General features: G+C 39.9%; 1 protein-coding gene across 3 annotated transcripts in view; it reads left to right on the top strand.

Annotated features, from left to right (window-relative positions):
• The window catches only part of LOC111649908 (protein phosphatase 3 catalytic subunit alpha), a 62117-nt gene that overhangs the window by 30497 nt on the left and 16720 nt on the right, over positions 1-14900 (top strand). For all 3 annotated transcript variants that reach the window (XM_087172135.1, XM_023399603.2, XM_023399604.2), the window contains exons 3-8: positions 3716-3840; positions 4413-4524; positions 4952-5097; positions 5958-6097; positions 9918-9995; positions 10973-11067. In XM_087172135.1, the coding sequence (XP_087028261.1) occupies positions 3716-3840; positions 4413-4524; positions 4952-5097; positions 5958-6097; positions 9918-9995; positions 10973-11067 (696 nt within the window). The remainder of the gene's footprint in view (positions 1-3715; positions 3841-4412; positions 4525-4951; positions 5098-5957; positions 6098-9917; positions 9996-10972; positions 11068-14900) is intronic.

Here is a 14900-nt window from a genome sequence, read left to right on the forward strand (position 1 = left end):
GGTAAAGCAAAATAAATGGCTGGGATTACTGACATGTGTAAGATAAAATATATTCACATTTTATTGCATCTTGATTTTAAGTAGTATATGTAACATGAATTCTAGCCAGCATGCAGATAAAAGATGTTACAAAAAGATTTTGTAAAAGGAGGCCTTCAAATTATTGATTTCAGGACAGAAAAAAATATTTATTGCTTTAATGGCTGCTTGTTTGTACAATTATACAATTGAGATTTCACAGACATAGGAAGTAAATACTAACAATGTAGGTTTTAATTTCCTCTGTCAGACATACCTCAATTAAAATTTCATTTAAACAGTGAAATAGACTTTTATTTTTATAGTAGTAGTAGTAAGTAAAACAGGTATTTTAACCATGAATTAAACAAACACACATAAATGATTTGAGTCATAAATTAGATCAAATGAAATATCAACAATGTTGCTCTCAATCCACCTGTCATCACTCAACAAATGGCCACGTAAAAGTTCAAAGAGGAAATGGAATAATTTTGCCGAAATTAGAGGCTTTTCTGTAGGAAATAAATTGGAAATTGAAACAGAACAAGTACAATACTTAAACCTATCCTAACCCTTCCCTCCATCACTGTCATGCACAAATGTCTATATCAAGTAGAAAAATACAAAAAAGACTCATTGATTTTTATTGAAGAACATGATCATGCACAATACAACTTAATTGATAGAAATTTGGGGGATTTATTCTAGTACATACACGTAATGACAGTGCCAGTAAATAAGAACATTAAGAAAGCAGTAGCTAGACTTTATCTTCCATTTATTCGAGCACTGATTGAGCCATTTTTGTTCCATTAAATCTATTTTCCAGGAACCTTACAACCAATTTAGAATAGGCCAATGCTTCATGTTTGTAGTAGGCTTGGCTTGATTGCAAGGGAGTAAGGACATCTTTAGAAATCGGACACAAATAAAAAGTCTCCTTTTTGAAGTTGGCCCCTACTGTGGATTTAAAGCGTTGCACAGTGTGGGTTTAATAAAAGACAAATGGTAAAACGGAGGTTTACGATACAGTCAAGGAGAGCTGATTCTTAGAGCTGTCTCACGAGGCTCGTAACTTGAGATAATTGCTCTCCAACGCTGTCCTCAAGCTCCCACTAATTGGGTATCTCTCTGAAACACTTTTTCACAGGCTCTTATTGTAATTCTTGCTGCTAGATACAGTTCATAAAGCGCCATACCCCCTCGCGAAAAGAAAGTCTGTGTCCTTCTCAAATTAGATTGCAATCTATTCACAAGAATTGCAAAAGCAGTTACAACTAATTCAGGCTTATTCAAGCCAGCAGGCTAACAATCCTTACAGCAGAACTGGCCTGATAAAGAAGAACAGGACGCTACAACCGCCGCAGTACTGAAAATGAATAAAGTGATGTTTTTAACCCAGGCCAGTACAAAGTTGAATATATTCAATGTCAGTGTTAATCTGTTGTGGAATCAGCCGGATTCTTCTCAGGGGAAGACCGCTACATAAGGTTAAATCCCAGAAATTCAGATCCCGGGATCTCCTGTGGTTTCTCACAGAGTTCTGCTCCCGCTTCCCAAGAAAAATATGCGAACTCAAGGTTATTAGCATGCATGTTCTTGTATGTGCATGCCTGTGTACTGAAAACTATGCACTGATACAAACATATCTTCTCAAATCATTCATTCTATTACGTAACTGTCACAGCTATATTTTGTTATTGGGGCAAAACATCTGCATCAGTTTAGGGCTGTGTAGTTAAATATTGTTCATAATCCACCAATTAAAGCCACAGTGGCGATGTGTTATGTCATTTGTAACATGGTGGCTGTCCGAAGGATGACCCCTGAGCTCTGACACAATTTATTTTAGGACACAACCGGATGATCGGTGTTCTTGTTTTTTTATAGAGTTTCTATTTGCACCTGGGTGAAAATAGTCACACAGTAGCTAATCGGCCATTTACACGCATATGGAACACCCAATGGAACCTTAAGTGCTGTGTTTTTGTTTTTGTTTTTTACAGGATGGTGCAAATTGTTGCAATGAATTGTTTCATAATTACCATACGCCGTGTGGTGTTCTAAACTTCTGCCTCTTTCAGGCGCTTATTAAAGGCCAGTTTCAAGCAGAAATAACGAATAGCATCTGCCTCTTTTTTTCACATCAGACATAGTCTACTCCTCTCCTCTCATATAAGCTAATAAATATGGAAGAAAAACATTAGAAAATTGGAAGCAGCACCATTATTGCATACTTTTATTTTATTTTATTTTATTGTGGTTAAAAGCCTGAGAAAACAAGGTTTTTTTTTTTTCTTAGATGAAGGGTTAGGGTTAGTTTAGGTGTAACTGACCCCCTGAACCAACCTTTAGAGTAGCTACAAAATTGACCAAAGGCTTTTAAATCAAATGACCTCACATGCACCCTGTCAGTCAATTGCTCCTAAGAAGCAAATCTCCTGTGGCCTCTGCTCCGCTTGTCTCCCCAGGGAGTAATAATGTATAGGGTCACATAGGGTTATAGGAAAACCAATCCAGGTGGAGTGATTTACGGTTGCTGATTTCTGATGCAGATGCATTCAACCCCGAACACTCCCCTGACTCGACTTAACAGCTGACTGCTGTGCTGTTAGTAGCTGTATGGAACTGACATGACACTAGAGTCATGTCAAGCAATACAGCGGCTGTAGCTGTGAATGTACGGGGATTCCTGAGAATTCCAGAGGAGTAACAGACTGACAGCATTATTTGGATAAGGTTAATGTGTTCATGGTGATTATCTCTTTGTAATTGCTATGACAAGCCAGATTTGTAATCACAGTTAACTTAGCAGCACGTGTTTACAGATGGATACTACTGAAAGCTTTCCAGTGGTCTCAGCCAATGAACTTTTAGTGTATTTGGCAAGGATAGGTGTTCAAATTAAGTCTCACTAGTTGAAACGCCTCAAGGTTATAAAGAAAAAGGAAAGAGGATGTGGTGGAAAAGCAAGGCATGAAAATGCACGTTGAAGCCAGTTTTTGTGATTCATTTCCATATTGGACTTTATATAGAAAACTGTGTGCACTGAAGAATTCGGGTTTGTGCTTGGAGGAAGATGGCAATATCACTTGAGAAACAAGTTTGATGGCAGTGTCATTTATGATATGACATTTGAATTGAATTCATTTCAACCTCTAACATGTAGCTACTGCCACAGAAATGCAAAGCCCCATAGCCTGGTACAGAATGTGATTTACCGTTATATTCCAATCTTTTTGAATGGAAGGAATTCAGATTAAACTCTTCATTTCAGTGCACCTACTATGTGTCCTATGTGGTACAAATCAGCATTGTTTTTATGTTCTTTCTTCTTTTCTTTGCATAATATCCTGGAGGATGGGCAGTAGAGCTGACAAGCAACAATGCCTTTTTCACTTACAAAAGCACATACATTTCATATTATTTAATAAACTAATTGTAACTAATTAAAGATTATATAGTGAACTGCTGGATAAAATGTCTCCCTAATTAAGGTTTTTCCAGAGTACAGGATACCACGACATCCTCTACAGTTTTATATTCCAGATTAACTGGGATAGTTTTTGGCATCTGATGGAAAAAATGGAAATAAACAAAAAGCTTCTCACTATGTAATGGAAGCTTTCATCTGTTGTTTCTCATCGGTAAAAATAGCTGATGTGCTTTTGTTCCTCTTTCTGCCTCATTCCAGTGTGCGGAGACATCCATGGACAGTTCTTTGACCTGATGAAGCTGTTTGAAGTAGGAGGATCACCAGCATCCACGCGCTACCTTTTCCTGGGGGACTACGTTGACAGAGGGTATTTCAGTATTGAAGTGAGTCTGTGTATTTGCTTTTGTCCTCATGAGGGCCTAATCAAGTGTGACACACACCATGTGCCCAACTGAAGTTGTGCTTATTAATAGCTTTCTTTGAGCGTAGATCAAATCGGGCTGCAGATATTGGAGTGGTAATCGGCTTTGTAATAACTTCACATGTAGCCTGGATAGCAAATGTCACGGTATAGCTTAGGGTTATGTATAGAGAGCGATTTTAATATGAAACACAATTTATTTAAACGGAGACTGAATTTAGGAATTTACTTAGATCCTGTGTATATCTCCTGCCATCTCATCGCCTGAAACATGATACTTTTATCAATAAAACATATTTTAATGGAGTGTGGTGTAACTGTCATCCGATAACTCCCCTGAAGGTTTATCATCTCCTCCAGCAAGCTTTAAACGTGCCACAGAATGTATTGCATGAATGTTTCATTATAAGCAGAAATTCTTGTATTATGCCACACTTTGAAGTCGACAAAGTCCGACTTGCTGTTTCATCCCCAGTGTTATTTAAAGATGACAAGCTAACTGTTCCCACTGCTTTTTGTTCTTCTTTGTTTCAGTGTGTGCTGTACTTGTGGGCCTTAAAGATCCTGTACCCCAAAACACTGTTTTTGCTGCGTGGGAATCATGAATGTAGACATTTAACAGAGTATTTCACATTTAAGCAGGAATGTAAGTAACGCTTTTTCTTTTTTTTTTACCATTGATCTAAGCTGAGTCTAAGTCTGTGAGACTTTGTCAAGAGTGGAAGGAGAATTGAGTTATTCTTTCTAAAAGTTGTTTATTATACGTCCAGCTCAGCCACTGACCTCAAACGCTCACTTAAAAGTGCCCTCTGGCCTGGTACAGGAATCAGTCAGATTTTTGCCCTTCTTAATATTTACACATGTCAGAAGTATTTCTGTTGGACTCAGACAGAGTAGGAAAAAAAACACAAAGGCGCTGTGAAATTGTGCTGTTTTTAAAATGTGTTTGGGAAGTTTCTTGGCACTTTGAAAAGCCTTTCCGTCCCAGGCTAGCACACTGCCCCAATGTATGAGAGCTGCGTTGTTTGACTTGGCATGCTCTCCTTTCCCTGCCCTGTTTCCCCCCATGACAGGTAGAATTAAGTATTCAGAGAGGGTGTATGACGCATGTATGGACGCCTTCGACTGCCTTCCCCTGGCTGCACTTATGAACCAGCAGTTCCTGTGTGTACACGGAGGACTGTCTCCAGAAATCACAAATCTTGACGACATCAGGAAAGTATGTGTGATTTCAGACCATTTTCTCTTTAATTTCATAAAGCAACGGTGTGTGTGTGCGTGTGTGTGCTTGTGTGTGTACGTGTTTAACACCAGGTGGCTGTTAATGGCTTTAAAAATACACATCATTTGTTGAAAATTGGAGCTTCATGTATTTTATGCATTCATTCTAAGTTAATGAGGGAAAAAAAACTATTTTCATTTTAGCATGATGTGCTTTGAAAATAACAACCTTGCTTGTAATGTATGAAGTAGTTCTACCAGATCTGTCTCAAATGCTGCTCGGGACTTGGACATGTGGGATTGTAAGCACCGGTCTGGTCCTCCCACTGATTAAAAAATGTTAGAGTCAGATTCTGCTTTCCCACTAATTCAATAATTCCAAATGGATTTTATGGCTGCAATCAGAGAGCATGCATAATAGAATTTGCTCTATTGAAGTGTCCGTCATGCTAACCATCCAGTAATCCACAAGCTTTTGTTCGAGAAAGAGCTATCCTTGGCTGAAAGCAGGGTCATTTATGTTCATTGCTCCAAAAGAATGGCTGCCGTCAAATTTTTTCAGGTCTAAAAAAAAAAAAAAAAAAAAAAGAAGCCAGGTACTGAAAGATGAGTGCTGTCTGACACTTCATCCATACTGTAGATCCTAAATATTCCGCTGCTTTCTTCTTTGAATAGAATATGATATCACTTCAGTGAATGTTAGTCACGATTTAATTGTGATTGCGGCGGCGGCAGCAGCAGCCAGCGTGACGCTCACAGAAGAAGCGGTATAATTTCTCTGCAGTAGTATGTGCACTTCATGTGCAATTTTTCCAGTCAAACAGGCTGACAAGAGTGCTCACATTTTTTCCTCCACAGCTAGACAGATTCAAAGAGCCTCCAGCATACGGACCAATGTGCGACCTGCTGTGGTCCGACCCCCTGGAGGACTTTGGGAATGAGAAGAGCCAAGAGCATTTCACACACAACACAGTGCGAGGCTGTTCCTACTTCTACAGGTGACTATGTTGTCTCTTACAATTAAGGAAATCTAATGAGTGAGGGTATTTATCATTTCTCTAATGTTTTTTTTTTTTTTTTACTCTTGGAAATTGCATAAAGGATTCCAGGTAACAACCGGATAGATAATGACTTCTATTCACTGCTGCCTTTAACGTGGTGCTTTGACAACTTTTAGGAAAAATAAATCATCCACTGATTAGTTTTGGCTGTACCATCTGTGGAAAGTTTATTACTAAAGTGATTTTCAATACAATGAACATTTTCCAAGACAGACTATTTGAGCATAAAGACAGGAAATCATCAACAAATGTCATAAAACAAAAAAGGAGAAAAAAAATGACCATGATCTTGTCAAAGAGATGATAAATCAAGAAACCTTCCTGCCAAATTTCCATCTCTCATCTCTTTATTTTCTTACCCCTGCGATTTCTCAACTGCGAGGGGGAGACCAACAGTTGTTAGAACATGGCGTGCATTAGAAGAGTCCCGAAGACTCCTCCTCAGACTGTCGCCAGTATTTATGTAACCCACATTACCTTCAATGGAGCTGAGTAACTGAACAAACAGAGGAAATGCTCGGAGCAGGCAGCCCGCACTGTCACAAAATGTAATGAACTGGCACATTACCACAAGGCACAGTCCTGTCTCTAAATGCGTTCAGCGCTCCCTCCACTCATTATGGCCTGAGCAATGCTTACTTGGCCCCGGCGTGCCTGGGGCGAGCCAGCAGAAGTAGTCAGACATGTCCTTAAGCTCCTGATATGCATTTTCTCTTTTTTCTTTTTTTCTTTTTTTTTTAATAGCAGGTGTTTCATAACTACTGACTTAATGGTATTTTAATGTCCATGCTTAGAAATAAACTCCCCGCACTGCTGTTGTTGTGGAATTGTGAGGGCATATTTTGCCTGATTGTCATTACGTCTTTTGTTAGTTTCTGTGAGCTGTTACACTGCAGACCCACAACAGGGTTTGTGTTGAAAGACTGTTTTCCCCACTAATGCTGTCACTACAGACTAGAGGCCGAACTGAAATGTTAGGTATGTGGCCTTTTTACCTCAAACGACTGATTTGACTGTCACATGTTCGTGCTGTACCAGTATCCTGGTTAACCTTCTGCCAATTGGTCAAAATTCCTCTGGAGTCTTGTTTTCATCAGTCAGATGGTTGCTAATTGGCATCACACTGGCATTCAGGATTTATGAGACAGTTAAAGCCAGACTGAGAGAGCGCCATTCCTCAACACCCCTCCCCAAGCACCATCAGCTTCTTTGTTGCCTCTGTCTTGCAGAAACCAATATTTTCCCCTTGCGCCGTAGGCACGCTCGTAACACTTTTACAAACACAACTCAGGCATGAAATTGCACATGTTTCTAATATGGTTGCTTCCATTTTAGCCTCCACTAAGCAGCATAGATAAATCAGGCCATAAAGTGATTTGTTTTTTCTTTTACCATTGGTGTTAATCCAAGCTACTGATATTAAGTCAACTTTAAAGCTTCAATTTGCCAAGTGCCGCTTTGTCTGCACATGATGAAGTCATTTCCTGGACAACTCTTCATGTGGTCCAAGGAGCTCATTTACATCTGTGCCCTGTTGTCGGACAGATGGGTGATGCTCTAAACTCAAAATGCACACTGAAAAAACAAAGTAGGCCAAAATGTCTCCTGTCGACCGAACGGCTCCATATGGCCTGTATCTGCATCTGCTGCTGGAAATCAAGTGAGAAATAAAACATTTATTCCTAATTTCTTCTCCCCCTCCAAAGAAAGAAAAATTCATTGCATTTTTAATTCCTTCCTGGCAGCAGCCCCCTCCTTGTCACATCCCTCCCAGCAGATGTTTGTTGTCATTGTCAGGGATGCATGTGTTCTCATGTCTACATGCACTGTGATTGTTAATGAACCTTCAGTGTCCCATGATGGATTTTTCCCACAATTTCAATTTAAAATGATTTACCTGTGCAGCAAACGCGGTATCTGATAAGCATGCACACAAAAACAATCCAGTCAAATTGAAGTTAATTTATTTATATAACCCTTTATTACAATCCTGGCCCAGAGGACTGTACATTAAGAGATGCAATAAAGCTTCCATAACAGTCGACTCTGTATCAAACTTGAGCAAAACTCTGCAGCAGCTGAGTACAGTTATCATTGTCTAAGATGCAATTTAACAAACAACTGGTTTTGTTGTGTAACAGCTGCTGAAAAAATCACAATCTCTTGGTACTTTTGTTGAAAGGTTGGAAGCCAAGATATATAGTTTAGTTTTGATTGCAGCGTGTGGGTGTTGTTCATTGTTATGCTCTCATTTTGCAGGGGCGTTAAGCTAGGATTACAGAACTTAGTACAAAATCAGCATCATATTTCTTCATTGAAACACAACGGTTTTGATATTTGTGTGTTGTTTATGCAATTTGATTATGCTGTTTCCAGATTCAAGACGACAGAAATGTTCCTTTGACATGGCTCAACAGTGCACGTTTAAGACATAAACATACACACAGTTAAACGGTACAACTGCAAGACAACAAGAACAGTGTTAAACAGGTCAGGGTACAGTGCCTTTTTTAATTTGATCAGGGTGATGATCTCTGTGGGAATAAAATACTTTTTATAAATGTTTTTCCAGGCCAGTGGGACTTTTTAGCGTCGTCCTGATGGCAGATTGTTGTTTGTTTTTAACATCACAGAGTAGAATGACAATATGTTAAAAAAATACATTATAATGGAGTTGCCCTTAATTGATTTATCTTCTGTCTGTCTCACAAGAGTCTGTGAGATGTCCCAGAATTTCATCCCCATTGCTGCAAAGGGATGTAGAGGGACTTCTGAGATGAAACCGCAAAAAAAAAACAAAAAAACACTTGAATTTAGCTCCTGCTATTGTTGAAGAAATCCTCCCACATCCACTAAGTGTTTCAGATGTAATGCAAATGCAAAGGTGTCACTCATTCATTGTGAGCTGTCACTCACTTTGTTCATTGCACAGCATCCCACATTACATAAATCCTGTCCACTGGGGTTTTAATCAGAAGCAAGTCTCATATGTAATGTGGTAGTGCTGTTTTCATAGCATTTTTTTTTTATTTATTTATTTTTTTTAGATGAAGACATTTTACTTCAGAAATGCTGTTTGCCAGTGAATTATCTTATGTCTTTTTTTATTTTTGAACAAAGGAAATTTTGAGTGTAAGCTGGTGCGTGGGCATGAAAGATTGTCGAATGGAAAACTCTGAAACATTACTGTAGCTTGAACGTTGGCTGTAGAGGTTTTTAGTCTCTCTTCTCACAGACTGAATAGATCAGCGTGAGCACACACTCCCGAGGAATCCCTTTTTTTCATAAAGAAACCGTCTGCTATGAATCATCTGTCATACTTGACATTTTTTGAGGTTCATTCTAAAATAAAACGCTCCATTTGAGAAGGATCACACATCACTCCTCTTACAGTATGAAAGCGTGTTTAAAAGTCAAGCATACTATTTAGATTATGAATCACCATACCTTTGCTCACAAAAATGTGGGATTTTTTAGAAATCAAAGTGCCTGCTTTAAAATTCAGGTGGAACTTCAAATTGTTATGAAAGCCTTAATTTACAGCCAACCTTTCGAGGCAATATACCTCTTCATGAGCCACAGTTGGTTTGAAAACAAATTTAGCTTGAACTCAGTCTTGTATATCCACTGTTTCTCTGAGCATAATCAATGATACCCATTACTTATTTAGTTATTTCTATTGATTTTTTTTTCTTGATCTTTCTGGGATTTTTCTTGATATATGAGTAAACCAAATGTTTGTCTCTTTATTCAACAGCTACCCTGCAGTCTGTGACTTTCTACAACACAATAACTTATTATCTATCATCCGGGCCCATGAAGCGCAGGATGCTGGGTGAGTGTTGTGGCATTTCATCTTCTCCCATCACACTGTCACACAGCAGAGTGATTCAGACCAGGGTATTAAATGAAAAGCTTCCTGGGTGCCCCGGGGGTTTGTTTGAGCCTGTCTGGAGAGCAGATTCGGTGCAGCCTGAACTTTGAGAGAAGTCGTGTTAATCCAAGAAATGAAAATGTATCCAGCAGGAGGAGTGAGTTGGTCAGATGTAATGTGACTGGTATAATTCATGCAGATATTGTCAAGAACTCAAGAATTATTGTGTGTTACTGGGTTTTTTTGGGGGGTTTTTCTTTCTATTCATCAGGAATTTGGGCACAACAGGAGGTATAGTAACAGTGCAACTTGGATTTCTAACAAAGACACTGGAAAGCCTCTTTGAAAAGTTTGGTTTTTAAGACAGGCAGGTGGGTGGATCTGTCAAGCTGATCTCCCTCTAAGCAAGGTTAAGGCGGTGGGAGGCACAGCACACAGTTGTTTACCAATGCACTCCCACAGCATGGTCACACGGGACACCTCGCCATATCTCAGATGAGGCTGCTGCCCCAAGCTGCTTCAGACCACAAATGTAATAATGTTATTGAGTTACATTTTATCTTTTGTGTGTAATTGGTACTTTTTTTTTCTTTTTTTTTTTTTTAAATCTGTGTAAATAGTTGCTGAAAGATATGGGGCAACCAAACGGCACAGGCTGGTAGACCAAACAAACAAAGTGTAGATGGGTTTGAATGCTTAGTTTGTTCAGTATGATGATAACTTAAGGGCACGTTTCACCTGTAACACAGGGATTTGCTCTCCTGAGGCATCACTGATGCATCAGCTTACAAGACAAACACACAGTCAGAGTGAAAACAAGACGCCATAAACACTGTCATGGCTAATCATATCCCGAGGGTTGAACGCCAATGAGTAATCCACGAATGAAATGTTGTAATGTTTACTAATGCTTACTTCTCATTTGGACATTCTACCAGATATCGCATGTACAGAAAGAGTCAGACCACTGGCTTCCCATCCCTTATCACCATCTTCTCAGCACCCAACTATTTAGATGTCTACAACAACAAAGGTAAGGAGAAGGAATGTATCATTAACAATCTTCAGTGACTTGTAATATGAATACCACAGTGTCATATTTACAATTGGCGCTGGGTGACATCACATTTACAGATGGTTGGTTGCGGGCTGGAGAATTATTGCTGGTCTCAGATCTGTGCAAAATGTAATCACAGAACTGGGAAATCCCAAAATGCCTTTTTTCATATAATTTTGATATCATAGCTCAGATGTAATTAATAACATCATGAATGGCTTCATTCCTTTGTAGAGTTTCAGGGACAAGGTATTGTGCATGCTAGCTGACATGTCTTTATTGGACACAACAGTAGAACGGAGCCTGTTGGTCTAGTACTTCTGAGAAAAATGTCTAGCCTTTGGTTTGCTAAAGGTTTGAATTGCTTAACTTACTTACTTATATATAGATAGATAGATAGATAGATAGATAGATAGATAGATAGATAGATAGATAGATAGATAGAAAACCAGCCAAACAAAAAAGTAAGTTGAAAATGACTACTAGCTTCAGACTGGAGTGATTCTGAGTGGGATCAGTAGTCCTAACACCCTATTACCTTATATTAACTCCCTTATGTCAATTTCAATGTCAAAAATGTTGCTCAATTGATATTTAAAGGGCTCTCAAAATCTTACCTGGGCTGCAATCTGGTATTTGAGTAATTTAACTGTGGTTAAGGGACAACAGTTGAAAATGAGCCTTTTGGCTAACACTGGCACATTTGCAGTGGTATTGTAGCTATAGTTGTATGCTGAGGATAGTTTATATTTAATTGAATGTGATATAAAGGTGTCTTTAAATAATTTGAAAAAAGGTCACTGGTAAGTTCTGCCTTCATGTTTGGCACTTAACTACATCAAAAAGGTGTTGGCATCATATTTGTTCCACTAAAATAGTGCAGGCAGTTTTTCAGTATTCCAATGGAGAACTGCTCTACTCCGTATACATAATATATTTTGATCATAGCATTGTACTTGTACAGTGAGTTTAATCAGGTCAAATCAATGACAGAGCTGGTGTGAGATGAAGTGGCCCAATGCCGGTTCGCTTGGCACCTGGTGGCGCCCTATGCTGCACTAGGGTGCCCACGCAACAAGATAGGCTCGCCTTTGTGCTGTGAGTCAGCATTTTTCCCCGGAGAACAGACAGTATCTGCTTTGGCTGTGGGGGCATGTTAGGATGGGGGTGGTGTTGGGCAAAACACAGGAAATGGAAATGGGAAGGAAAGAACGATAGTGCTGGTGCACGCTGTTTCGTAATTTCTCTCGTGATGAAATGCCATACCAAAGCTTTACACCGCAGTGCTGCTGGCACAAGCGCATTACGCAAGGGAGCTGTCCTTTTCTGTTTTGTTTTGGCCCACTTGCAGGTGTGTTTTCTTTGATCTGAGATTAGGTTGCATTTGTTTACTCTTTTTCCCATGAGCTGCCTCCATGCCTTCTTTGCAATAGTCAAGAAACAGCGAGGCAGTGTTCCTGTCTGGTTCGTTGTTTATTATTAGGACCCCATTTGTTCCATGCCAGCTAATCTTCCAAGGGCTCACAGTCAGCACAACACGGCACAGTACAAACAAACAAACAAACAACGTGATGTCAGATGCATGTTGTTTTTTAGTTTTGGCAACTAATGGCCTGGCAAATCATTTGTAACTCTTGAGCTAAATACAAAAGAGTCAAAGTATCTGAAAGGATTTGGTCTGTACCGTCGTCTTAGTTACAACTTGCTGACCCTCAGTTGATCAAATGCCTCCCAGAGCAAGTGTCGTTATCAGAAAGAAAAGATTACTCTGTTTTTTTTTTTTTAGAACTGACTTCATTTAGGGACACAGATACATCTTACCTAGGAGGAGTACATGCCCTTTATTTCTGTCATCATTCACTGTCTGCTTGAAAATGAGACACACTTTTTTCTTTGGCCAAATCTGATCATTGGCGTAAAATACAAATATAATGGCAGAGAAAGAGCCGCTCCCAAGCAAGCAAACATCCCTCAAGATAAAAGTCTTGCCAGAGATATGATGGTTAACCCCCCCCCAGCTAACCAATACAGTCCTGTTAGTCCTGTTGATGGTCTTCTAATCAGTCATGTGGGTGGGGTTCACTGGTAGAAGCAAAGCCTCTGTAATGAATTGCTCTGCTCTTGGCTTCTTGTCGAAGCTCGGAGCCCACTGTGCATGTCCTGTGATTGATGGCCAATCGAGTGGTCACATAAATCTTGGAGGGGAGGGAGGAGGCATGAGCAGGTCCCATCAATCTAGTGCTGGGAGTTGGCCAGATTAACCAATGAGACCTCTCCACGTGGGGGGAAAAAAGTAGTGAAAAGTGCACCTCCTGTCAGAGAGGAGGGGGCAGAGGATGTATATGAGGCAACACAAACAGGCAAGGAAAACCTCCTCCACTAGACGTAAATTGAACATGTAGCTGACTCAGGATAATCAGCACATGAATGATGATCATGACGGGATAAAGTCCAGCTTCAAGATGCCATTCATCCCTCCTTTTTCTTTCAAGTCAAACTGTTGGTTTTGCAGTAAGTGTCAGGCGCTGACCAGCTGTCTATCACAACCCTGACCCCTGCACCCCCTTCAATGAAATCAGAACAGCAGCACAGACATTTGTGAGCTGGCAGGGAAATGAAAACACAGCAGCAGTGATTTAGCAGTTTGCACTGTTTGAGCTTTCTCTGTTTGAGTCCTGAAGTGACTGCAGTGGAGGGGGGGGGGTGTAGTTGGCAGTTGTACACTTTGGAGATTGCTTGCGGTTTTGTATTAATGGAATGTTTTCTGCTGCATCATTATTGACTGGGCCAGAAAGCCAACAACTGAATCTTAATGGTTATGGTGCTTAGATAGAATAAAAGCTATATGACGGTGATGTTGCCAATGCTGTTGACACTGATATTTTATTTCACCCCCAAGACAGTGAAGGATTGGCTGGTTTAGATCCACTGCACACCTGCTACACCTTATATAACCAAATTATTGCTTCATGATGAGGGTGAAACAGGAATGGATTAAGTGGAAACTTAAATGTGCAGCTGCCAAGAGAAAATGCCAGGATATCACTCTGGTTCACTCACAGGTCAAACTGAACGGAGATCACTCTTTTTTTTACCGTTTCCTGCCGGTGGTCCTGTGCTGGTTGGTCGGTAGAAGAGATGGGTGATTTGAAGAGAGGGGGAAATGGAGTGGCATGATTGGCTCCTGGCCCTGCCACTGGAATAAATAGCAGGATGGAAGCGAGGGCAGTGATGACGCCAGCGCAGCAGGGAATTCATTTTTCCCCCTCGTCACAAGTGCCAGCGAGAAGAGTCCCTGGCTACAGATGCCCACCCATCTGTTATCACTCTGGTCGTTACTGGGCTTCCCTTCAATGTCCGTAAACAGGGCACGTTACAAAACCTTTCATGCTGCATCACATAAGAAAAATGAACAGGGATGGTGAGCTGGTATGAACAAGAAGAGCCTTGTGAGAGAATATTATCAGTTATGGGCCTTTTGACCGATTAGAATCATGGTTCCACTTCTCGTCATATTTTTGAGTAATAAACCTCACAGACATCCATGACAACTGAGCAAATTGTCCACTGAGGAAGACCATGAGATGCACTTGAAAGCTCCCCAAAAAGCTAGTAATTGGGCCTTAAATTAATCTAAAATATCAATCTCAGACTTTGTTTCTACACCAAATTAATTTAAAATCAGGAAGCACTGACATGGACTGATAAAGACTGTGGAATGTGGTTGTAATCTCCAGAAAACACTTGTAAGTGGACCATCAATAAATGACAAGGTGTTTCCTGATTATTTTAGGTAAAAATCTAAAATA

Source organism: Seriola lalandi, unplaced genomic scaffold (genome assembly GCF_002814215.2).
Source record: "Seriola lalandi dorsalis isolate HSWRI2012SDOR001 ecotype SW California unplaced genomic scaffold, Sedor1 jcf7180002052086, whole genome shotgun sequence".
Lineage (NCBI taxonomy): Eukaryota > Metazoa > Chordata > Actinopteri > Carangiformes > Carangidae > Seriola > Seriola lalandi.